A 24,720-nucleotide genomic window follows, 5' to 3' on the forward strand; every position below is an offset into this window, starting at 1 on the left:
ACATTTGTTTTCTTTTAACAAGCAGGTTGTAATAACACAAAACTTTTTCAGTATGAAATCTGCAATAATAGGTTTGTCCAGCAATGTTTTTTTTTTTTTTTTATAATTATTGATAAAAAATGATTTATTTACAGTCAAAATATGAAATGCCCCTGCCCTAGGTCTGTCTGTGGTTTCTTTCTCACATTACCACTGTCTGCTGCAGTAAGTCTATTTATCACAATTCATGGCATCAGTTTGATTTGTGGCTCTGGCAGAGGTCTCCCACACTGATAAATTTTTATCCTATACAAAATCTGACTCATGGCTTTAGGGCTGAAGTCAACAGGAAAAATTCTTGACTGCCCTGTCTTGTATAACATGCAATCAACAAACAGGGGGCAAGGATTAGTATCATGTATCTGTATGATCTGATCCAAACTGCACTGACAAGACCAGGAACTCACGTGAATCCATGTAATAACAACTTGCATATGAAACGTGATACAACATTTTGTATCAGTATAAGTCTAACTATTAAAAAAAAAGAAAGAAAAAAAGAGTAATTGACAACTCACTCCCAAAGCTCATGATTTTTTTTCAGCCATGTCAATTTTTTTTTGTAGCTGTGACTGCAAAGAATAAAAAAAGAAAAGATTTTTTTTTTTTTTTTTTAGTTTTTGGTGAAAAAATAAGCAAGAAAAACCTTTTTAATTAAATAAAATATCTTAGAAAATAGAGCCCAAATGATGTGCCTCTTTTTTTTTCTTTTTTTTCCACTCACCGCTCAGGGCGTAGAATCCTTTTCTACTATGGATGACTCCTGGATGAATTAAGGATTACTTCGACTTGTTTCTGATTCTTGCATTACTCATCTGTTACACCGTTCCTTTGGTGTGTCTCTCATAACAATAAAAACATTTTTACTTCATACTCATATGTATTCCACATCTCATTGCAAGAAAGTCTTGGGTTTGATCCCTGTCTGTGAAAGCCTCCTTTACGCAGTCCGGTATCCTCTATCTCCAAAAGTATGCCAGGTTTGCCCATAGTGGTGGTGCACATACTAGGAGATGCAGCAGCAGATGCAGGGACTAACTTTTCATCGGATCTATGCAATTTGGAAACAAAATGTACCTTTACATTTATTCAAACTTAATACATTTCTTGGTACAGGTTTAAAATGACCTATAAACCTTCTTCGTAGAGGCATATAAAAAAAAACAAAAAAAAAACATAATCAAGTTCTCTTGTACATTTTTCCATCACCAAAGCAACATCTTGACAATTTTGAGTACATCTACTTTATACATTCCCTTTGCACTCTATGAAGTCTACTAAACAACCTCTGTGTGAACATGCGTGCCTGCCTGGTGCACACATTTCTGCAGTGTCTCAAACAAGTGGCATGTGCCCTCTCTCTGCCCCATGCTTTGAGTGGCATACCGGCGAGGGCTCACATCTCTTGGCTCTGCTCTTTGTCACCAAATACTTGCCCTTTGCAGTCACAAGTTCAACTATTGCACAGAACGTCAGATCAGAACATAAACAAAAATTCAGTTGACTTAAGATTCATCCTTGTTATAAAAAATCTTGTGCCACGTGATTAAAATTAATTCTGTCTGAGCATAAGTGCCAACAGATTAGGTTAAGTCTTTAGCAAGTCAACCATCATGGCTGCCAGTTTATCCCTTAATGCCAGCAGTGAAAGCAGTGACCAGCAAGGTTCTCTCTCTGTCCGATACCCATCTCTAACTGCAGATCCTCAGGTCTGTGTGAAAGGGAGAATTACATGGGACATGACTAGAGATATTATACTATGAGAAATATCATTATGGCCACTAATATCAGAGGTTCAAAGAAAATGGGGCCATTAAAGACTAGGTTAAGTAGTATTAATCTAGTTCTACATAGAGATGGAAGATGAGGAGGCAAGCTGCAGAGAAAGGAATCTGACACATCAAGCTGATAAAGCCAGGAATTATAGTATCATTTACAATTAAAACTCCATAAAAGTTAAAATGTAGTTAATATTCAGCCTAGTAGCTGGTATTAGTATGCACAGTTCAAATTAAAATGCTAGTAGCTATAGCTGCTATCTTCAGAAGCAGAACGAAGCACTAGGTCTGTCACAAGCATTACTATATCAACTTATCATTCAATATATGAAACACAGAACAATATATTATGGGGCACATTATTTATCGTGTGTACATTTTCTTTGTATAGTGAAATAGTGAGGAGAATTTAGCTATTTTTTTGTACTATGACAAGATTTCAGGTGTAGAGCAGGGGTTTCCAACATTTTACCTCTAGTGAGCTACTTTTACAAAACAAAAATGCCCATGAGCTCCCTATTTTAGTAATTACAAAGAAACTAAATATATATAAGAGCCTTTGCAAGCCTTAGATGCAGAGCAGTTAGATATCTCTAAAACATAACCCATTATCCATTCATCAGTGCAAAATTAGGCATGAAAATGATACAATTACAATGGTAATTAATCAAAATTGATTTATTCAGCACAATACACAGAATTCCTAAATCCCTTGGTGAGCTACTCTGAAGGGAGTGAAGAGCTACTGGTAGCTCCCAAGCTACAGGCTTTAGATCTCTGCTGTAGAGTGTACAGAGTATAGTATTATATATATGTCCAAGGTGGGAATCTGTGGCAAAGTCTTCCATTAACACTGACAGAATGCCCTATGTACAGCTCTTTTTAAGCTCAAATGAAAAATTGGTTATGGTAACCAAACATGCACTCATGTATAGTTGTACTATGATTTTAATTGATCTTCTATGGACATATATTTGCATGTGTTGAATGTGCGGCCAAATGGACTGCAAAATAATTGGAATTGTACAATGACTGGACTGTGCAATATTTTGGACTGTGTAATGATGGGAAATGTGCAATGAATGCACTGTGCGATAATGGGAACTATGCATTGAGTGGAGTGTGCAATATTTTGGAATGTGCAATAATGGAAACTGTGCAATGAGTGGAGTGTGCTATAATGAGAGCTGTGAATGGAGTTTGCAATATTTTATTGTCTGGCCCCCTGTGACCCCAACCTTTTGGGACAACGGATGGAAATTAGCCTTGGGATACAATCCGGTGTGTTTGCATTCATGTTCTGTCATGTTGTCCATTAACATGCTCTGTCCCCCTGTAAAATAAATAAATAAAATAAGTATATTTACAACTGGTTTACTGGGAATATCCTGCTTTATGTCAGTGGCATAAAGTAGTTTCAATATTATTGTTTATTGCAATATTTCTCTGTAGCAATATATCATGCTTTCTAAATTTGTTATTGTGACAGAAGTATGGAACAGCATATTATATAGACTGTTACAATATATCAAGTAATAGTATAAGTTTACTGAAAAGGTTGCTTCATTAATTATTCAATAAGAGATAAGAATGTGAGTTAGCTGCAAAACAAATTAACAGTCAAATATTTGTTGTTAGATCACCATTGGCAACTAAGATGTATTACTAATGGGCCAAAATATATCTTTGGATGGTAGGAGGAAGTCATGGTAACTGAGCAGGTGTGCAGACAGATACTTGTTGCCAGTGGATGTTCAAAATATAAAATCTATGTACATGGCCCTGTTAGAGTTTATTTATTCAAAGTCAAACATGTACACAATTGCAAAAATATGTAATTTCAAGGACAAAAAGTTGATAAAAACGGTAATAGTGATGTTTATTGCGTCAGTGCAGCATTGATTGTGGCTTTTATGAATTGTGCAGTAAGCTGTATTCAGTGTCTAGACAAACACAGACTTAGTTGATGCCAGCACTTTGACTTTCTTACTGAAGAACAGTCTGAGTGGTAGTGTAGGAGACCAGCCTGTATTGTCTTACTTTATTCCTTGACAACACATAACATTTAGCTCTCTGTGAGGTCAAAGCAGGAGCCATTAAACTAGCCATAACATTCAACTGTGTCAAACTGGGATGACACAAACACATTTCTAGGTAGGCATGCATCCTCCATGCCCTGATTTAATACCTATATTCCACAGAAAACATTTAAAGAATCATAGTAAGCTTTGAGCACATGTTATTGTTATCATTTAAACTGGTTTCGGTAATATAATATAGCAACAAATTACATTTTACCTGAGAACATAACTTAATAACTTAACTTAAAATTTTGGGTCTTGCCATTTACAAAATACTGGTATCAACAAGGGCATTTATGGCAAATACTGGCCACAACAGTAGATTAAATCGGTATCCAGCCAAAAAAAAAAAAAAGAGACATTTTCTTGGTGCCATATTTCTTTGTCATCTATGAAACCTTTACAATTCAAAGCCAGACAAAAGTGGTACAGGTAACTTTATTGTCCATCATAGTGTAAGTGTGTATTGTATGTGTCACATGAACACAACATTCATTTCAACAAAGCTTAAAAGTCAATAAATAGGTAAAAATGTCCACTATATATTTAAAAGAATTGTGCTGCACAGACACATACAATAACAACAACAGTAACAGTTCCATGTCTGGACACATTCTACACTGTGTTCCACTTTCACAACAATAATTAACAGTCATTCCCTTAACGCGAGGGTGCTGAAAGCTGACAAACTATCTTGATGGTAACAAGACTCTTTGAGAATTCTTATCATCCACACATACATTATACCAGCCACATAACTTGCAATGAAATCATCTGTATAAGCCTGCAGCATCACACAGTCCATTACCCAATATAAACATGCCTGGTTTAAGCCCTGGCTGCTGCAGAGGACCAGCTAGCTGCATGACCATAAACATTATGCCACACAGACATTTAACAGCACTCAGCAATACTGCCCCTGATAAATGCAACTCTGAGACAACTGTTGTTATACTCACTTGCACTGCTCCTTCTTCCACTGCCATGTCTCCTCACTGCACTGTCTCCCACTGTCTGTCCAGCATAAGAAATGCAACCTGATCTCCATTCATATTATCCTTCTATCAGCCCAATAGCTTATCTCCTCTTAGCTCTCCATCCGACTCCAGCTGAAGGTAACATCAGATGATGTAGCTAAGTTGAAAAAAATCAAAGTGAGAAACGCAAGCCCTAGGTGGCAGGTGGATTCAATCACTTCCTTCCGCTGTAGAATCGATTGAGGAGGAGCAGTTGGTAAAAGAAAAAGGTGCCGTTAGAAATAAAGGGAAAGGGTGGTGGTGTGGGGGTTCAGACAAAAGCAGATCGCCTCTCGTCTTTCACGCTGCGGAGAGGACACACGCCAAATCCGCTTCACCGCTCTCTCCCCTCCCTGCTCCAGAGCTTGAGCTGTTTTATGTGTCAACAAGGGTAAATCCCCACCACTCTGGGTAGATGCTGGCTGCGTCTGCCCCAGAAAGCCCCCGTAAGAATAAACTGATGCCGCACTCACCATAACAGAAGACACATCAGGCTGCTTCTCCCCGTCTCCCTCCTTCTTTTTCCTCCTCAACTTCATTTACACCAAAGGGGTCTGGGTGCAAATGCAACAGTGGTTTCTGTAGCACATACTAGTCCATGTCGACGCCCACCCTCTCTCTGTCTCCCACCCACTCATTCTCTCTGGTTGCCTCCGCTTTATTGTCGTTCTGCTTATCAGCCCTTTTCCTAAACAAAGCCCGGTGTGAGGGGTGGAAAGCATGTGCCCATACCTGCCAGCACAGAATCAGACAGGGCAATCTCAGTGCAGCCAAAATAAAGTACTATTTTAGGCAGAGTGGACTACAGAGCTTCCCTTTGCATTAATGGAAGCAGTTGGACATAGGATTAGGGGCTTTTCCCTGTTGTATTGGGGACACCCTCTGTTCTCACAACAGCACCCCCGAAGTATGGGACCCTCACCCCCCCATACCACCCAGCTAATCCTATTCATGAAAGTGCTGGATCAAGCGGCTCTTCTGATAAAGTGCACATGGAGTTAGGGGCAATTTGTACAGGCTCAAGGGAGAAATGCTATTAGAAGCATTCTGTATACAAAACCAGGAGCATTGTCCATTTTACAGTGGGCCACCTGTGTCAGTGACCACATACTGGGGTCCTTTACAAAATATAGGATTAAGAAAAAACAGTGTGTCTTTAACATACACAAAAGTCCAATACAAATGCATATGCTATTGATCAGAGAAAGGAATACACAGGGCAACTGACATTTAACTTTACACAATTGTAGTGACTATTCTGATTAATCAAACCGTAGTCATCAATCGATTGGAGTTCGATTGGGCTAACTAGCACAACAAAATGTAGCCATCAATAAATTGGACATTGACTGTTAATGTTTTTTATCTGGATTAAAACATACTGAGAAAAACGCAGGAATACAGCTCAAATAGTAATATTACAAGAATTCTTAAATGTGAAGTCAGCTTTATATGGTAAAAAAACACATCCACTACCTATTGAGATTATTAATGTATCCTCAGTTGGCATAAATTAGAATTGTTTTGTTGCTGCTGTATAAAGTAGGTAAACAGGTACTCTCTGTAAAATTGAGAATATTATAAAGCAAATGCTATAAACTGTGTGAAACATCTGAGCCATGCTGCTTTACGCACTGTTCCTATAAGATTTTCACAATAAAGGATCCTAGCTGTTAATATTATTTATAGCCTGCATGCTGCTCCTCTGCGGACACAAATATTCATAAATCAGACCTATTATGCAGATATGAGGATTTATCTCAGCGCTACGGCTCCAGGGGGATCATGGGAAATGATGCACTATGGGTATGTCCTGTAGTTTCCCAAGAACAAAGAGTTGATGCCGGTAGTACCAGAAAAACTCAAAAGCGCGCACGCACAGAAGGAGTGACAGATGCTCTGGACCAGAAGAGACGAGCCCCACGTGTGATTGGTCGACGCCTTCACGCTATGGCACGGGTCTGCATGGAAACGGTTACCATGGTGACGGGTGAGGTTACAACAAAGGAAGAAAAGAGTCAAGCCTACTTAAGGAAAATTATCTCATTGACACAGTTGTGCTCTCCAGTGGCATCAGTGTCTGCATGGATTTTGACTTTCACTGCAGAACTATATAGGACTTGGTGGAATACTAGCTAGCATTTGGAAGCTAACATTTCTGCTGATGTTTTGTCTGGTTTTACCTCAAAGACATATCTAGTCATGTGATTTTTTTTTTATATATATATAATATTCCAATCACAGTACACATTTAAACACATTTGGAAATAATTTTAGAGAAAACTGAAATTGAGTTCCACATTCTCATATTTCAGAACATCTTTGTAGAGATCTAAACTACAGAGTTATTAGGTACTGCACATACATTTTTGGTATTTTCTTTGTAGAGGATATTGTTTTCCAAATATCCCAAAGAATTGCAGCCTTTTTCTAATTGCAACCATTCAAGCTGCATTATCAAATCAAGATTTTACGGCCCTATTCCAAGGACAAGGGGACAAGTAAGACCAACTAATGATGCAAAATTTCAAGTCATCATATTCTTATAATAACAAACCATGATATTTGAATATTGGTATCTCTTTAAAAGTCATCCACTGTTATCCCAGTATAGCACACTTGCTTCTCCCCGTTTCACATTCATAAAAGGTGTGCTCAGAGACCTCAGAGGGGCTGTAAAATGTCACACAAGTCCAATTCCTTGGAGTAGCCAGTGCGTTTGCGAGGATCACACAAAAGAACACACACACTACGCAACACAGGGATATTTACTGCTTCTGCTACACTGCTCAAGGGCACAGCTCCCTCTGTCACCAGGGACACGAAACCAGAGGGGAGGCCTGAGGAGAAGACAGGAAGCAGCTAGGACACAGACGAAGAATGCAGATGAACAGAGGGCAAAACTGGTCAGCCATGTATTAAAGGACATTGGGCTTTTTAATTTAAATGTCATTTGCAAATTACTAGTACCAAATCATTCAGTGATACAAGTATATAGTGTTAAGATCTGGACTTGAACTAGGGATCATCAAGTTCAGCAAGAAATGTTTTGGTAAGCTCAATAAAACTGTAGTTGTAAGGAATCACCAAAAACAATTCTTTTAAAGACCCTTACAAACAGACACTTACTTGATACTATATAGTAGTAAAAGAATTAATTGGAGGTACAAACAAAATTGCTTACAGCCCTTAATAAAACTGTCTTAAAAATCTAATTATGAGACATTTCATTTTAAGGTAGAAGGGAATAGTGGCCTCCATAAACTAAAAAAAAACAAGCTGAACCATAAATCATTCCTATTCATGATAATTACTATATTAACTTATCAGCATTTAAATTTGACTCAAAATAAATATCAAATAAACTAATCAAGGATAGCTCTCAACAGAAATCTAATGGAAACAATGAAAGCTAGTAATAAAATTATATTTAGTCATTTGCAACAAAACTGTCATAGGCTCCTTGTTTTACTACTGCTGCATAGATGAGCCTGATCTCTTGTCTCTCTTCTGTCCGTCTATAATACCGCTGACAGCACTGGATGTGGGGACAACCTGAAAGTCGAATTGGATTTCCTCCAACTGTCTTTAGTCAGCTGTACAGGTGAAATCCACACACCAGTGCGTCGTGCTGGGGTCGATGGCTGTCCCACTAAAAGTCACCCAAGAGAAGAATTAAGAAGACAAGGGTATACGGAACAATGATCACATTTCAAATCAGTAAATATAAGAGATGCATAGCCAATAAGAACATTCCTTTATGCAAAGTCCCGCCTCCTCTGTCTCTCCTCTAAAGCTTCACCATAGCCCACAGCAGCTCGTTCCAATTGTACGGGCAAACACTGGACTCTGGTGGACACTCTCACACATGACAAGTCAAGTCTATTTTGCTGTTATTAAAGTTTTTTTTGTTGTTGTTGTTTTTACATATATAAACTATAATAATGTAGAAGTATACTAGAAAAATAATCATCCTTGGACTAATGGGACTGCTGACTAGTCCTGTACCCATTTAAAACACATTAGTTGGTTCTGGGGAGGTAGTTTTCTGCAAAGACATTTTCATAGTAGTAGGTTTAGTAGGAGGTTTATGAATCCTGTATGTAATGGGGCATGAAACACACATGACTAACCCACAGATGAACTGAAATGGCTTTATCCAATAAACGAAGAAGAATCGGTCTAAAGCTAATCTATGGAGTGTTACTGGGACTGAAATTGAACCATATCAGGAACCATATCAAGAAGAACATGCAGAATGTGTCTATTTGCTTGTTTGTTGGTTAAATATGTTCATTATTTACTGCATGTTAAATTGACTCAAATAATAGTAATTTAGATAGCTATTTCATTACCTATTAAGTTAGTTAGTATAATCTGATTGTCAATCATACAAAATATGAACAATGAACAAAGGAATTCATAATTAAGCCTGATTTCAAGGTGCGGATGTCACAGAATGGAAAGCATCTTCTTCTACATGAACAATGAATGGACCCTTTCATTCATAGTGTTGTATTTGTGTCTTTTTGTTTTTTATTCATTAAAACAAGTTCACCTCTCCAGAATAGGTCATATGGGTACAAAATTAAACCACTTCATCTTAAGCAGACAGTGATTATCACAAAAATAAAACCCTATTGTCCACCGTTCTGTCATGCATTAATTGTATGAATTGGATACTGAAGGTCTTAAGAATGTAATATACAACAAAGCAAAGCATTATTTCATTAGGACAATGCAGCTGTATACAACACCACATTCATCAGTTCTTCACACTAAAGAGACAGACCAGTTTAAGCAACAGCATGGAAAAAAGTTTAAGTATTTCATCTATGATTTTTATGAATACATACATAAGAGGGTATGAAGTTTTTTAGAAAAGCAAAAAAATTAAAAGAATAAGGCTTAAAGTATAATTTCTAAATTACAAAGAACGTCCACACACGAATATTATGATATATACTGTCAATCTATCAGTATTGTTTTGTTAACAGCACATACCTGGCTTCTATAACATGCATGACACAGTTGTGTTCATTTGAGCCTGTCAGAGGCTCTGAGCAGAATGAAGTGTTTTGGTCTAATCTTTGGCAGGCAGAACGCAGCAGAGCACAGGCCATCTGTCCCCTCTGAACCCCCTCAGAACAGACACACGTGCAGTCACGAATATGCACCTTCACCATATGCACAACACTGACACACGAAGCACACACTGAGGCAGATATATTCTTATCCTTCATCCAGGGTCTTTGCCAGCGGGCCAAGTCGACCAACTGTTCTGGTCAGAAGATGGAGCAAAAAGTATGGGGATTGGAAAGGTGTGAGGTATACCAGTTGCCACTTTTTCTGAATTGTTCTAGTTAAAGGAGGTATAAAATTATACTGGAGTATGATCATATTTTTATGATATGAAGAGCGCTAGTGAAATACTTAATCTTTGTTTTAACTCTGACTTAAAGGTGTTGATTAATTATATTTTTTCATCATGTTTTAACTTACAGATCTACAGCTAACAGCTTAAGCCTAACTGATCAATCTAAAAGAATCCCAGTCTATGAATACAAGGGGTTATTAAGTTTCAGAGTGGCCTATTCTCAAGCAATGGCCTTTCACATCAAGGCGTTTGTGCTCAGCAAACAGAAGGTCATTAAATGTTGTAACAGCCAGCTGCCCCTCAGGCCATACAAAGTCACAGGCTGTGGTGAAAACTGCCCAGAATCTATAAAAGTGAAGTGTCCCTAAATATGGTTACAAGACAGGTAATGCAGAAAGGTATGTAAGCATTTGAGGGCTTTGGAATATTTAAAAAAAAAAAAAAATGTCATTGACCCGCCACCATACAATGCTTTGACATTAGGGTTAAACTGAGGTCAGTGAGGTCAAGTGTCACGAAAGAATGCACTTTAATGTGTAAAGGAGCTATTCTGTGAGGCAGCAGATTTGGGTCAAGAGAATAATGCATCAAACAAAGCTAAAAACTACACTAGAAGACATTTTACAGTGAAAAAGCACCTCTCTTTAAGTCTGTTTTTCCGTTGTAGATGCTTATAGGCAGTGTCAGTCTGCCATTGCCACAGCTGAGGACATGGGACACTGAAATCAATAAAAGGAGGGGGACAGGAAGATCCACAAAGTCTCTCTTTTTTTCATCTCTACAGCTTCATTTTGGTTGGCTATTTTCTTTCTGTGGAATGATGAAATTTGAACCAGACGCACTGAAGAAGGGCAATGACGATCCTGTGGTCCATGAGTTAGGTCACCCTCACTTGTGATTCAAGGGCAGGAATTGTACTCAACTAAATAAGGTCATTGATTGTGTGCAAGGTTAGCAATGCTATGTGTGTAGAAGGTGTTCAAAATCTGCACAAGTGGTAAAGTTAAAGGTGCTCTATGTAAGTAACTGGGGGGTTTATTGTCTGATTGCTTTTATGGAAATGCATTGAATTGCCTATAATGTTTCATAGCATTGTATAAAACTTACATATCTTACATTTATTTATATGTATAAATTTATATATTTATATAAGCTCTCTAAGGGGTGGCAGGCCCTTCTCCAATAAGTTACATAGTGTACGTTTACCTGCGACTGGTTGTCTGTCTCTATAAATGTATCATCTTAAAGCAACAGTGTGTAACTTGACATGATTCCATGGAACCATGCTTTGGGTTAAGGCTAATTTAATTACATACGGTGGTATTTGCAGCAAGCAGTTGCATGCCTTCTTCCAAGTCAACTAAAAGTCCATTTTGTGGAGAAGCAAGCCTGCTCACAATAAGGACAGATGTCTTTCAGCGCAGTAGAAACATCCAAAATAAAAAAAAATAAATAAATAAAAAAACATGCTTCTATTTCTGTCTATTTTGGGGTGTTTAAGTAAATATGTACATAGCTGAAATAAGCTCCTTTGGCCTATTAGGTCTAGAGAATCAAAAAGCTACAACTTAATAATATATAATACTATAAAAAATACGTAAATTGCAAAATCCAAATATCTGATTTCACAATGTAATGAAAAAAATACATTTTTACCATTGTAGTACTTTATAAAACCACAAGAAGGACAGTCTTTTATTTATTATTTTTTTGCATACAGCTATTATTAACTAGCCCAGTAAATACTCTATCCATTTTACATATAAATGTTAGTTCATTGGGATATTCAAATAGTTAGGTATTGATCATTCATTTTATATATGACAAACTAGACATTTCACACTCAACATAAGCATTAAATCCTTATCCCTGTTTTTGTGCTGCTCACATGTTTGGAGTGACAGCACTTTCACACATGACCAGTCGGCCCTGTGAACATTTTGACTGAGTGCGTTCCTCTTCTGTATTTGAGCCTGTGCTTTCACCCTCTGTGACCTCCAGTGTCCATCCATCCATCAGACACAGCAGAGCTAACTGTTCATCAAGGTTATGCCCACACGAGCATACAACCCAATGTGACGTAAAAGCACAATAAGCAGTCCCTAACAGGCTTTTTGTGCATGCAGCAGAGAGCCGTAATACACTTAGCAGCCTGCATGCACACACACTCATTTGGCCTACCATACACACACGCTGGAGCAGGTAGCACCAAGGTCGCAGCCGAGCAGGGAGACTAATGACCTATAATAAGACACAACCTTGACTGATGGGTACAGTCAGTTAGCATGGCCTCAGCAGACACTAGAGCACATGGACAAGCACACATATCATTTAGGGTTTCTTATGTCACAGTGTTGTTGTATTTAAGATACACAAACAAATGAGAAACTGATTTAGGCCTCTCATGATAACTAATTCTGAAGCATGATATATTGGTACAGAGGTATACTGCAATAAATGATAATGTTGAAACTACTTTATACCACTGATGCAAAGCAGGACCATCTTAGTAAACCCATTTTTAAATATACTGTATTGCTAAAAAGCTTGAGCTGCAACAAATAAATGGCAGAATGAACTGATAAATAGCCATAACAGTTATTCTACCCTCTACAGCTCAAATCTTATTGTATTACACAAAAATACCAAAAATCTCTGCACTTTTGCAAGGAAACTGTACACACAATAAATACTGAGCCCCAACATATATTGTTCCAGTTTTCATGTATTGAACGATAAGCTGATATTGTAATTATTGTGACAGATCTATTTTGTGATGTAAATAGTTATCTTATGCAGGCAATACAGCATAAAAGCAGTGTCAGCCACATCCCAATCAAGTCCTGTTTGCTGGTCCCGCCTCCACACTCCGCTCACCTTGAAGTGCCTTTAGTGTATTCCTCGCATGCACTAGTACACAGGTGCTCACTGATATTAAGACTGACAAGCACACACGTGCAAAGCATAATCGAATCAATGCACATTTGGGCGCAACCAATAATTCTACTTGGCAGCCAACTGATCTGTGAAATACATCAACGTTATACAAGTATTAGCAGCATTAGTATCTTATCCATGAACATATTATATTGGACCTATATTACGCAAAATTGACTCTTGTGAGCTTTTAGAAGTTTTAGAATGTTGTTGCCTCCTCAAAAACTCACCTGGAGATGTGTTTTGTTTCACTCACACATGTTTGAATAATCTTGCATTATAAATCTCTGCATCTTCAAAGCTCAAAATGCTCTGTTACACCTTGTGATATCATGAAGCTGTAGTTTTCAAGTTAAGTGCTACCTTCGATTTATAGTGCAGTACAGATTGGCAAATACAAGGCTTAAATGATCCAAATAATTCTAGTGAAGGTGTACGGAGTTTAAAAACAGAGTGGAGAACTTCCTGTATTACCACACCACAAGTGTTTTTTTGATGAGGAAACAACATTATAACAGATCAGAAAATAGTGAGATATAAGTCCTTGAAAATACCAACATCATAAATTTAACAACATGTACAATAGATTGACCTAAGGCTACGTGAAAGACTGTTTGAGTTATGGTGATTACAGGGAAATACTGACATGATAGATAATGGCTATTTCAAAGTTATTTTGGGGAGGTACCACCTGATCCAGATACCCTGAAAGGAATCAGCACATACTTTGTTGACCTCATTCTGAAGAGAAAAGCAAAATGGCTGCACACTTTTGGTCAAACATCCACATTACTGGAATATAGATCTAGAAAAATCCATACAATCCAAACTTGTCTATTTTGTGTTCTTTCTTAAATGAACAAGCTTTATTTATTCATCTCTACAGTCATTTCAGCAGATTTAGAGTGTGTTTGATTGTCTACATGCCCATTTGGCTGTCAGGAGTAGAAGGTCCCAGAAAAGTGCACTGTAGGTGTCAAGATGGCTGACACACAGCTGACAGCATCCCCCAGTCAGCACCGCACACGCACACACACACACACACACACACACACACACACACACACACACACACACACACACACACACACACACACACACACATAAACACACACATACACACACTTAAGTGACAGCAACCTCGTCAGCAGGAGCACTCCTAACAACCTGAGTCACATTGTTCAGCTAAACAACAAATTTTCAGCTGTTACTGGTATAACCTTTATGTTTTCAAGATGTGTTGGCATCTAGTCTACAGAACAGTAACCAGCATAAAAGGAGGCTAAACAATGGGAAAGACATTCAGCATATTTTTAGAGCCAGAGATGAAGCTTACTTCTTGCATGGAGCCACTAAGGCCTAAGCTGATAGCCTAGTATTCTTAAAAAAAAAGCATTTGGTACTTTGTTAGCTTGTAATTATTATCTATATGTTATTGAAAACTACCAGCAGAGGTATATGTGATAATGATGACATATGGACATATGCATTTCCTGGAGAAGGAAATAACTCATTACATCAAATAACAATCAGTGACAGATTACTGCATAACAAACAATACACAAACATAAAGCTATGTTGTGTTTTTAAAAACTATAAAAAACTAAAACTAAATGTGTTCTTGGTGTTCAAAATACAGGATTCTGATTGGACCATGTAACAGAACACATTGCAAAATACATTTGAGACAGATATTCAGTATTCTGAGACTAAATACATTCAGTTCCAATACTGGCTCTCGAGAAGGAGACACACAGAATGCGTGAATAAAGATAAACATATCTTCAGATATGTTTTCATGGAGGACTAATATATTTTAACATAATTAAATAAAAAAATAATTGCATACACTGGCATAATATGGGCCCTTTTGAAGCAGACGGCAAAACACCAGAGTAGGGAGTAGCTACAGCTGGCGCAGGTGTGGTTCCACATCAGTCATATGAAACATCTTTCTATAGAAACACAAAGGAATAAACATGACAGAGAGCAAAGATGAAAGGTTTCCATTGCTTTTCCGTCAAACCCAAAATAGTGCATTTGTCAACGCAGCAACACTCATCACTCGGGATGGGGCACTATTTTCAGGAAGTTGCAGATCAGAAGAAACTCAGAAGTGATGTGGAGAGAAATAAAAGGGAATTCTGCATGACTCAGATAATGCAAGTCAGAGAAGAGTCCCTCGTGTCTATAAGGACTGATGTCAAATCGGATACAGCTGGGATTAAGTTTCACCTGGGTCATCACTGAATAACAGACCTATATCCAGCAATAGAAAGCTTTGTCTGACTGTTTCCTTTTAGATAGTCTCAAAGTGTGGCCATCTTGATCTGAGCTTCTTTCAGTTGGGTTTCTTGCTTGCCCTAGGTATTGCCCTTGCTGCTATATTAGTGATAAATTTGTTTCAGGAGAAGTGAAATGAAGAGCACACAGGAGTCAGGACAAAGCATCAGTTCTAATGCTACTACTGCCTTGGGGTGACTTGTGTCAAAACATGTACAGGCTTTTGAGGATGCTAACCTTTGGAGTACTTCAGATGTTTTTAGAGGTGCTTCATTACACTTACACAAGAGAGTGCAAATCCACTTAAAATGCCTTTCAGATGTGCTTTTTCATGTATAAATGATATGAAAAACATCTTCTAAGGTAAAGCCAAACACGGGTCAAATTCAGAGTATCAATGCCAAGTTATGTGGAGTGGAAAACGGGAAAAAAAATAGGTTGATTGAAAACTGTTACACCATCAAAATGAAATTCAAGGCAATTGTTCTTTTATGTTTGTTGTCAGTCAGTCAGTGTAAGTAAATAAAATCACGTACTGAAATCCATGCAAACATTTACACACCACTGAACATCCCAAAAAATCATTTACCTTCTAAGTGATGTTTCTTCTTAAAGGTGCATCGTGTAACTTTTCTGTAGGGGGTCCGCAACCTGTTTGTTTCCGTGGAGATGTTAATGCTTTGATTTACATTATGCACAGTATGATATTAAACTAATCTGTCTTGCATTTATTCAACTACAGGAGTTTAAGTACTAAAAAATATCTTTAAAAAAAAACATAAATTCTTACTGTGAGTGGGGTCTCCTCTCCACAAATCTAATCTGTAATTTCTAGTATCCATGGATATTACTAAATTAATGGTCATACTGTGGAACATTCTAGGCATATCAGACAAGCAAGTGGAAAGCCTTACAGGAGATAAGTTACAAAGTGCACCTTTAATGTCACTTTTTCCTCCACTGTTAACACTTTCTTTCTATCAGTATGCTTCTAGCTACTTCATCAAAAACATGCCAAAACTGCATTTCACTGATTGAGTATTACAAGTGGACAGGACATTTTACTTGTGTTCCTACTGTCCACAAATTGTTAGGACGAACAAAAGAAGTACATCCAAGTGAGTGCTTTTGTGTGTCCACTGATCACATAACTAACTAAAATATCATTCTTACCTCGAAGCTACCAGTAACATTTTCCGTTTTGCCAGCTATATCCTAGAACTGCAGACTTTCAAAAATAATCTGACCATCGCTTACCTACGCTATGAATCACTGATACACCTAAGGCCACCCACACACTGTGAAAATGCAGAAATTTCCATGGCGATATTACACTACAACCCTTTCACGCTAAATGAGCTCCTTTAAGGTACAATGGTAGCTTTTCCCTGAGGGCCAAAAGCAAACACACAGTCTATAACAAGGTGGTATAAAGGGATGCTGTTATGGCTGGGTCTATTAGCTGGACAATGTATGAGTTGTACTGCATTTCTTAGGGTTGTAATAATATTCCACAGAACAAAAGAAAAGCAGCTTGCCACTATAACTGTAATGGCTAAATCCTTTACATTATAAGCAAGGGGGGATAGATTTATCAGGGTGGCAGGGCAGAAGTAATTTTCTGGTATATTGTGAGGTAGACATATTTTACTATCCCAATGGAGACCCCCTACTTCCTTTCACTTCCGAGGGCTCTCCTTGTGCCCTCCCCCACACAGAAGAAAAAAAGGGGGTGTGATTGCCTTCGATCTACCCACACATGCTCCAGTTCCTCTATGCTACAAGCTGGTGCTAAGGTCTGGTATGTGGAAGTAAATTGTACATTGAAATTAAGGAATGTTTCAACCATTTACAAAAAATGTATAAACATGAAACAATGCATTTTTTATCTGAATGCTATGGGTGTTACTTGAGTCTACAGTGTTCTGTAAAAGATTAATCACAAAACAATACCAATAAATTATGTTTTTAAAAGTGTAAATTATTAAACCTATGACCTACTTAAACCATATGCTATTTGCCCTAATAAAGACTGTTTCTTTTGCATTCAGATTCAGACTTCGTTCAGAAAAAAATTCAATTTCCATAAGTTGATGACAGGTTCTAGTTATCGGCTGACGTGGTCGTGGAGTGGCAGGTGGTTAAGTGAAGGATAGGGAGACGTGGCTGTGGTGGTGTTGGAGGTGGGGGCTAAGGCAAAAGAAAGTAATTATCATGGTGTACAGACTCTGGTCCCAAGGGTCAACATAGTGCTGTGAATGTGTGTGTGTGTGCGTGTGGCGTCTCAATAGGTTAAGCTTTATCTGGGAGTATATGAGGTGCACCTGCCTAATATGCATAAAGGCACACATATTGTCATTGACAGAGCCTTTGGTGCCTTTGGTGCCCGTGGAAGTGGTCTGGTATTGAAGCACAGTAGGGGATTAATGAGTGTGATGTAGAAGGAGGACATATTTCAGTCGATTTCTCTCCATATAGTAAACTTATTCTGTTGCTTGATGGAACACTGACTTGTGGATGTTAAGCAATTGCAGCAACCTTTTTATTATAATAAATAACTGTTTTGAGAATTCATAGACCTTTAATTTGTCACTTTAATCATTATTATTTATCTATTTTGCCACTTTTTTGTTTCCTTATATTATTTTAATGAGGTGAAAAAGTGGCAAATTATTAATCGAATATTTAGTTAACAGCCATTAAATGACATGGTATACGTAACAGACTAAAATTGGTAATTATTTTATTTGCTAAAGTTAATGGGGTGAAATTCCAGTCTTACAGTCAAGTGCACTAACAAAACTAAATTTAACTTAGCATTTCGTAAACACAATAAGCACATACTAAAAGAAATCTGTGTATAGCAGTCATTCAAACCTTCCTGCTTCCTGGTTTGCTTCACATGTGGGTCTTATGCTTTATAATGAATCCCCTTATTTTCCTCAGGTTGTCACCTTTACCCCCAGCTCTAACTCCACATCTGCTCCCCTCCTGGGCCACTCGCTCGTCTCTCTGTCCTTGCCTCATCAGTTGGCCCAGGCCTATCTCACCCTCTTTCTCTTCTCTTCTGTGTCCGGACCTCCCTTCCCCCGCTCCACACAGCTCTGTAATCACATCATTAGGCAGCATTACACTATCTGTGATTGTGTGAATAAGCTCATGCTGTAGTGCACTCTCACACTGATCAAAAGTATTCGGGCATATCCTCAAACAGCACAAGCCACTTAAACATGAGCTGGATCATGCTTCATTTCACCAAAAACACATATAAGGAAATGCATCTCTCACTTTTTAGGCTGTGGTTTCTCAGGTCAAACTTTGCCCCATGTGACACACTGACAAAATAAGGAAGATGATGATTGTTTTGCTCTGAATAATTCAAATACATACAGATACTGAGTAAATGTTTTTTTTAAAAGACACATTCTCATGATATTAGTAGGAAGGGAAATATTTTGAATCAAAGTTATATTTTTGAGCTCTGTAGGTACTATACAAAACGTGATGGGTCCACTCTTCTGGATGTCAAAGTGTCAGCACTAAACAATATTGAAACCAAACTATAAAGCAGAATAACCCCCTGAAAAGTATTCTTAATGTACAATTATGTTTAAAAAACACTAACTGCAATAAATAATAAATAGCAGAATGTAACACTTACAGAATTAGTTTGTTTCTGTAGTGAGTCATAGAAGTTCATGATTCAACCATCTACAGCTCAGATCTCTTTATAGTACACAAAAAAAATTATACTGACCCCAGAAATTATTGTTATTGTTCCATTTGATATGTATTGAGCAATAAGATATAGTATTTATTGTGACAGGCCTAGTCTACACTTGTATCACCGTTATCTTTATGTTTATATTTTCTCTTTTAGTTCTCAACGTGATCACTTCCCAGATTCCCAGATGCTACAAGTAAAACCAGTTTACAGTAATTGAAAAAGGGCTTCCGATGACATGATGTGTCCTCATAATGTGACAACTGATGGCATCCACAGTTCCAAGATGACTGCATTGCTGTTTTTACACCAATAGTATCACATGTTCTCACACACAGCAACTTACACTTACACAAGTCTCTATCTAAAACCTACACAATCTATGTAACCCAGTTAAAATGTCTATTTTTACCGCGATAATGTCGAGTAAAAAGCCACTAACGGGGCTTTAATACTCACTCTCTCACCAACAAATCATTTTTACTATCTTGCTGTACTGCATTTGTCTTGAGCTGGAACCAATTGGAAAAATAGTTAACTGTTGCCAGCTTTTTAATTGTCATTTCTTGTTCTTCCCCCTCATGATGCTTATGTTATTAGATGTGGGCATGTTGACATAAATGCAGATTTTTCTCCCAGTTACCTTGGCTGGTTTTCAGTATAAGACCTCAGAATGAACTCTCTACAAAACAAGCCACAATGTCTATTTAGTTGGCACACAAATGGGCACGTGAAATTGGATTTTTCTGTAGTATAAGAGAAATTATATTAGAGAGAGAGAAAAAGGAGGACAAAATGGGCGAGTGTGCAGGAGGAGAAGAAAGAAATGCAGCAGTCACCTTGGAACGACCTTTAGGCTTACCATCATGTGTCGGACTGGCTCTTTTAATTCCCTCCATTCCTCCTTATCTGCTTCTCTCTCTCTTCTTTCCTCTCTTTCCACTCTCTCCATCCATTGCTTATCTCTCCCTCTGTTTTTCTCTCAGCTTCTCAGCACCTCCAGCTCATGTGCCCACCAGCATCACCCACGGCCCATGTGACTGCAAACACTCTCTGGATGCACACTGTCTGTCATTCACCTGATGCATGTTAGCCTTGGCTATGCTATCTGAAGAAATGCTACTTCAACCACAATCAAAAATCATGGATTTTCCCAGCACCAGGACCAACAAATTCCAACATAGACTGGTTTTCACTTACGAAATACTCCCTGAGAAACTACCCATCCCCCCCCTTCGACTCTCCACAAGGACCCTCACAGTGGTGGATCAATAATTAGAACAATCCTTATTACGCCCGCTCATTTCCCTTAAGAGAGTGGAGCTAATGTAGAACAATGGGAGCAGATAGTGAAGTGAGGTTGCAATAGCTGGCTGTGAGCTCGCAGACCTCAGGATTATAGATGACTGATTAACTTGCGGTGTGAGGATGACAATGAATGATTGAGTCTCATAAACAGACTGTCAAAAAGCTGCTGCCTACTGTTGATAAAAAATTTTAAAAAACACACAATCTTGACTTGGTACTAAATATATTTAGTCTTATTTGTATTCTAAATTGCATTGAAAAATACTATCATAATGCATATAAGCAATCAAACCAATGCATATGTAAATGTCTGTTTTTAATGCTGCTTCTATAATACGTGTAAACTAACACATGTGCACTGACAGTAGGTTGTTGACAGTTAGATATTCAATTTCATTTGATGACTATTGACGAATGGGGCTGTTCAGACTTACAAGAGTCAAAACGGCTCCTTGGAGATTTCACACACATTTTCACTCCCACACTAGCACTCCAATTCATAAGAAACATTTTTGTTTACTGAACCCTCTATGTACATCTTTTACTCCAAACATGTAAATAAAAATGCCATCTAATAGTCATAATTCCTAAGAACAGAAGCTTGCAGCCTTCATAAAGTCGCCATCGTCAGGCGTCCAGCCGGTGGCCATCTTGCTGGTGAAAACATTTTGTAATAGTGGGAGGGGTTCCCAATGCCAATGTAATTAGCCGAGGCATGCATGAGTGCCGAATTCATTAACCTCCATCTTTTATGGGCCGGTGGGGAGGGGCACAGGCAGAGAGGGATGGAGCACACGTGCCAGCTTTGTCTGAAAATAGAGTGCAAAGAGAAACATACCAACACCTTAATGGCATTTGTTGTTGTTTCTCTTTATTCACTGGAAATATTCCCCTGGTTTGGGTGTCCCTTTAGGGCTAAGGGGCTCTTGTCTTGCCACAGTGTTGCCATGGGCGTATACTTTAGGCAGCACTAGGCTGACAATTCAATTTCAACAGTTCTGTTCTCCTTCAGCATGTACTCATCACATAATGTGACTTACAGACACCTGTAAGACACACTGCCCTAATAAGCAGACATGATATATAATGTGATATGATCAACTAAAACTCCACTCACTGATTCAGTGAACAAGTGCCCATGAATAAACTTAAACAAGCATCCTAAAAGTAATGCAAGGCCTACACTGGCCCTCACCAGATAAATATTACAAAAAGCTCTGTGTTGGTGTGCGAAAGTGGGGCACAGCAGCAGGAAACCTATGCTTTGCTTAGTCTCTCTCTCTCTCTCTCTGTCTCTCTCAGGGAATCCACTGGGGGCTCCTGGCTTGAGATAATGTCATTAGAAGTAAAGGAGCTTGGAGAGTCTGAGTGGTGAGAAGGGGGTTTCCTTTCTTTTCTACATAAAGTTCTGCCAAGTACAATAAAAGTAAAAGTTTAAAAAAGAAACAACACCAAAAATTTGTGATGTAATTTGGAAAAGATTTCCAAACACAACACAAATCTGATGACCACAAAAAATCTAGAGCTGTATAAAATTCTTGATTAAAGACATAGACTAAAAATGGGGTGCCTATGTCAGTGGAAAATGATTAAAAACTACAATATGAGGATTGCATGTTATATTGTTAAAAAAAGTAGATTAAACTGTCCAGTCACTTCCAGAACTCCAGCTGTTTGGTGTATAAATAATAATAAAATTTTCCAACAAATAAAATAAATTTTACATTACCAGCTGATTAATCGACTAACTGACTAAAGGGCAGAATAAAAGAAAAGATATCTAGAAAATTATCAGCCAGAATTTCACGTTGACTTTTTGTTTTGTAACTGTGAATTATGAAAATAAGCACCCAATAAGCAGAACAGTGACAGATAGAAGTGCAGCCAAAAGACAAAAGACAAAATGAAAGGGTAACAACACTGAGGACTGTTGGAAGGACAGAGGGCAGCTGAGGAAGGAGAAGCGTATTATCCTTATGCATGGCACTGTGCAACCAATCAATACAGCCCTCACCTCCTAAACTATAACAACTTTAACTACAATGTGCAACCATATATATACTGAATCAAACTCAAAATATCCTGTCCCATAATAACTGATTCTTTTTATAGGTGTTACAGCAATGATTTCCCCATGATGACCAGCTTCTTGTTTATGCTGAGGTCAAATAACATCGTCAGCAGCATAATTCAAAACCAGGCACCCATGGGCACCAAGTACAGTAAATGTCATTGTTATCCAATAGAGCTCCTCTTGGACAAATCAGCACACATAAAGCCTAGATTGCAGCTAATGCCAAAAGACAGAATATTGTTTTAAATGCAAAACTGCACATAAAAGGAAATCCTTGTAAAATTTCAGAATCTGTCTTGTTTAGCTAAATTTTTTGGTGATTCAGCCTGACTTAAACTCTTCAGCTCTGTCCAAAAGGGAGAGCTGACATGTCAGAGAGAGGAGAAAGAGGAGGGAGGTCCACGTGCATTTCACTTCCACCTCCATCATATGAAAAGCTCAGTCATCAATAAATCAGTTGTGTATGCATTATACATGGCTGTCTGTGCATCCACGCACACACAAATAGTGTGCACAAAAACCCACATTTACAAAACACAAGTGGTCAGGAGCGGGGTACTTTCAGCTTTATGTGACATCTGTTTAAATGTGTTCATTTTAAAAGACCAACAAGGACCACCTCAAGTTTGTAACTTATGAAACCAGTGGCTCAACATTTGAACTTACAAAAAATTATAAAGCCTGAGTTGGAACATACTCAAGATTCACCAAAATGAACATAAAAGAAATGTATGAATTATACTCAAAATTTTTCAAGTAAAGTTTGTCACCAACTTGCAACTTCTTCAAACCACCACTGAGAACAAGTTAAGTGCACAACAAGTAAGTTGGGGCTCATGAAGAAAGTGGTTACTGCTCGAATCTGGCATTTCATAGAAGCAAAACTCTTTCATGGATGTGATTTAATGTAAACAAGCCTATAGTGTTAACAGTGAAATGAGTGTTAATAGTCACACTCCGGTGATGCAAGCGGAGGTGATGAAGCCACCAGGCAGCGGACCAACCAGCAGCCAGCTTTCCCTCCCTCCAGCCCGCGCCTGTTACCTTTCTCTTTTGTTCCCGGGACGCTGCTCTCCTGCTCTGTCTCCGCTTCTCCTTCTCCTCTTCTACTGCATTCACATCCACTTCCCCCCGATTCTTCTTCAATTGGGAGGCCGCGTGAGCCATGGTAGGTTGTCAAAAACCACGGAGGAACACCACTCACTACACACGCGCGCCTCACCTGAAATCCCAGAGAAGTTCAGGGGCCGAAATTGACAAAACCGGGATCTCAGAGGAAAAAATCGGGGCAGAAAAGGAAAGGGGGGGAAAGGGAAGAAAAATGCCCTCCTTGACAAGGAGAATGGAGAAGAGTAGGTTTTTGAGTAGTTTTATATCCTTTAGTACGTCTGTCCTTTCAGAGGTTGTTGCTCAGGGCTGCTTTCCCTGTGCTCTCCTGGCTGTGAGAGTTAAAGACATGCGTATGGACACAGAGCGGCTGGTCTCCTCTTTCCGCTTGTCCTCATGTGTCATCCGCTGGCAGTGTGGAGCCGCGTGTCCAGGAGAGGTGAGCCAGCCAAAGACACCAGCATCAGTGAAGCCGCGTGTCCATGAGAGGTGAGCTGGGCAAAGACACCAGCATCACCAACACCAGCGACACCACCGTGCACAGAGGTGGAGGAGGAGGAGAGTGTGGGAGAGGGAGGGACTCGGAGGCTGGGGAGGGGATCTGTTACCATGGTGACCACGCACTGTTTCAGTCCATCCTCCTAAACGTTGTCTCTACCTTTTTCTGCGTTACAGCCGCCACGCTGTACCCTGTTTGGGGCTTTAAACCAAAAATGTTCAAGTAGCTCATTTTAAATATTAGCAGGTCAGAAAATGACAGTCAGGGAAAAAAACTCAACTGACATGTAAAGGACATGGATAAGGAGGAGGGACAAGAGAATTAATGATCTGTAAAACACTGGTTCAATAGCTCACTATTGTCCAGCTTTTAGTAAAGGAACCACATACAATGAATAATATTACAATACACTGCTCGTCATAAAAAAAAAAAGGAATTTTAAATTTATAGTAATGATAGTGTCTTGTTGTACACTTGGGAACAAATCAACACAATAA

General features: G+C 38.5%; 1 protein-coding gene across 1 annotated transcript in view; it reads right to left on the minus strand.

Moving 5' to 3' along the window:
• LOC110157000 (ankyrin-3-like) overlaps positions 1–23,784 on the minus strand; it is a 72,493-nt gene extending 48,709 nt beyond the window's left edge. The window contains 1 exon segment of the mRNA XM_055162436.1: positions 23,662–23,784. Within this exon segment, the coding sequence (XP_055018411.1) occupies positions 23,662–23,784 (123 nt within the window).
• Between the last annotated feature and the right edge of the window lie 936 nt (positions 23,785–24,720).

This window comes from Boleophthalmus pectinirostris, unplaced genomic scaffold, assembly GCF_026225935.1.
Source record: "Boleophthalmus pectinirostris isolate CB_2022bp ecotype Guang Dong unplaced genomic scaffold, ASM2622593v1 HiC_scaffold_5, whole genome shotgun sequence".
Taxonomy (NCBI): Eukaryota; Metazoa; Chordata; class Actinopteri; order Gobiiformes; family Gobiidae; genus Boleophthalmus; species Boleophthalmus pectinirostris.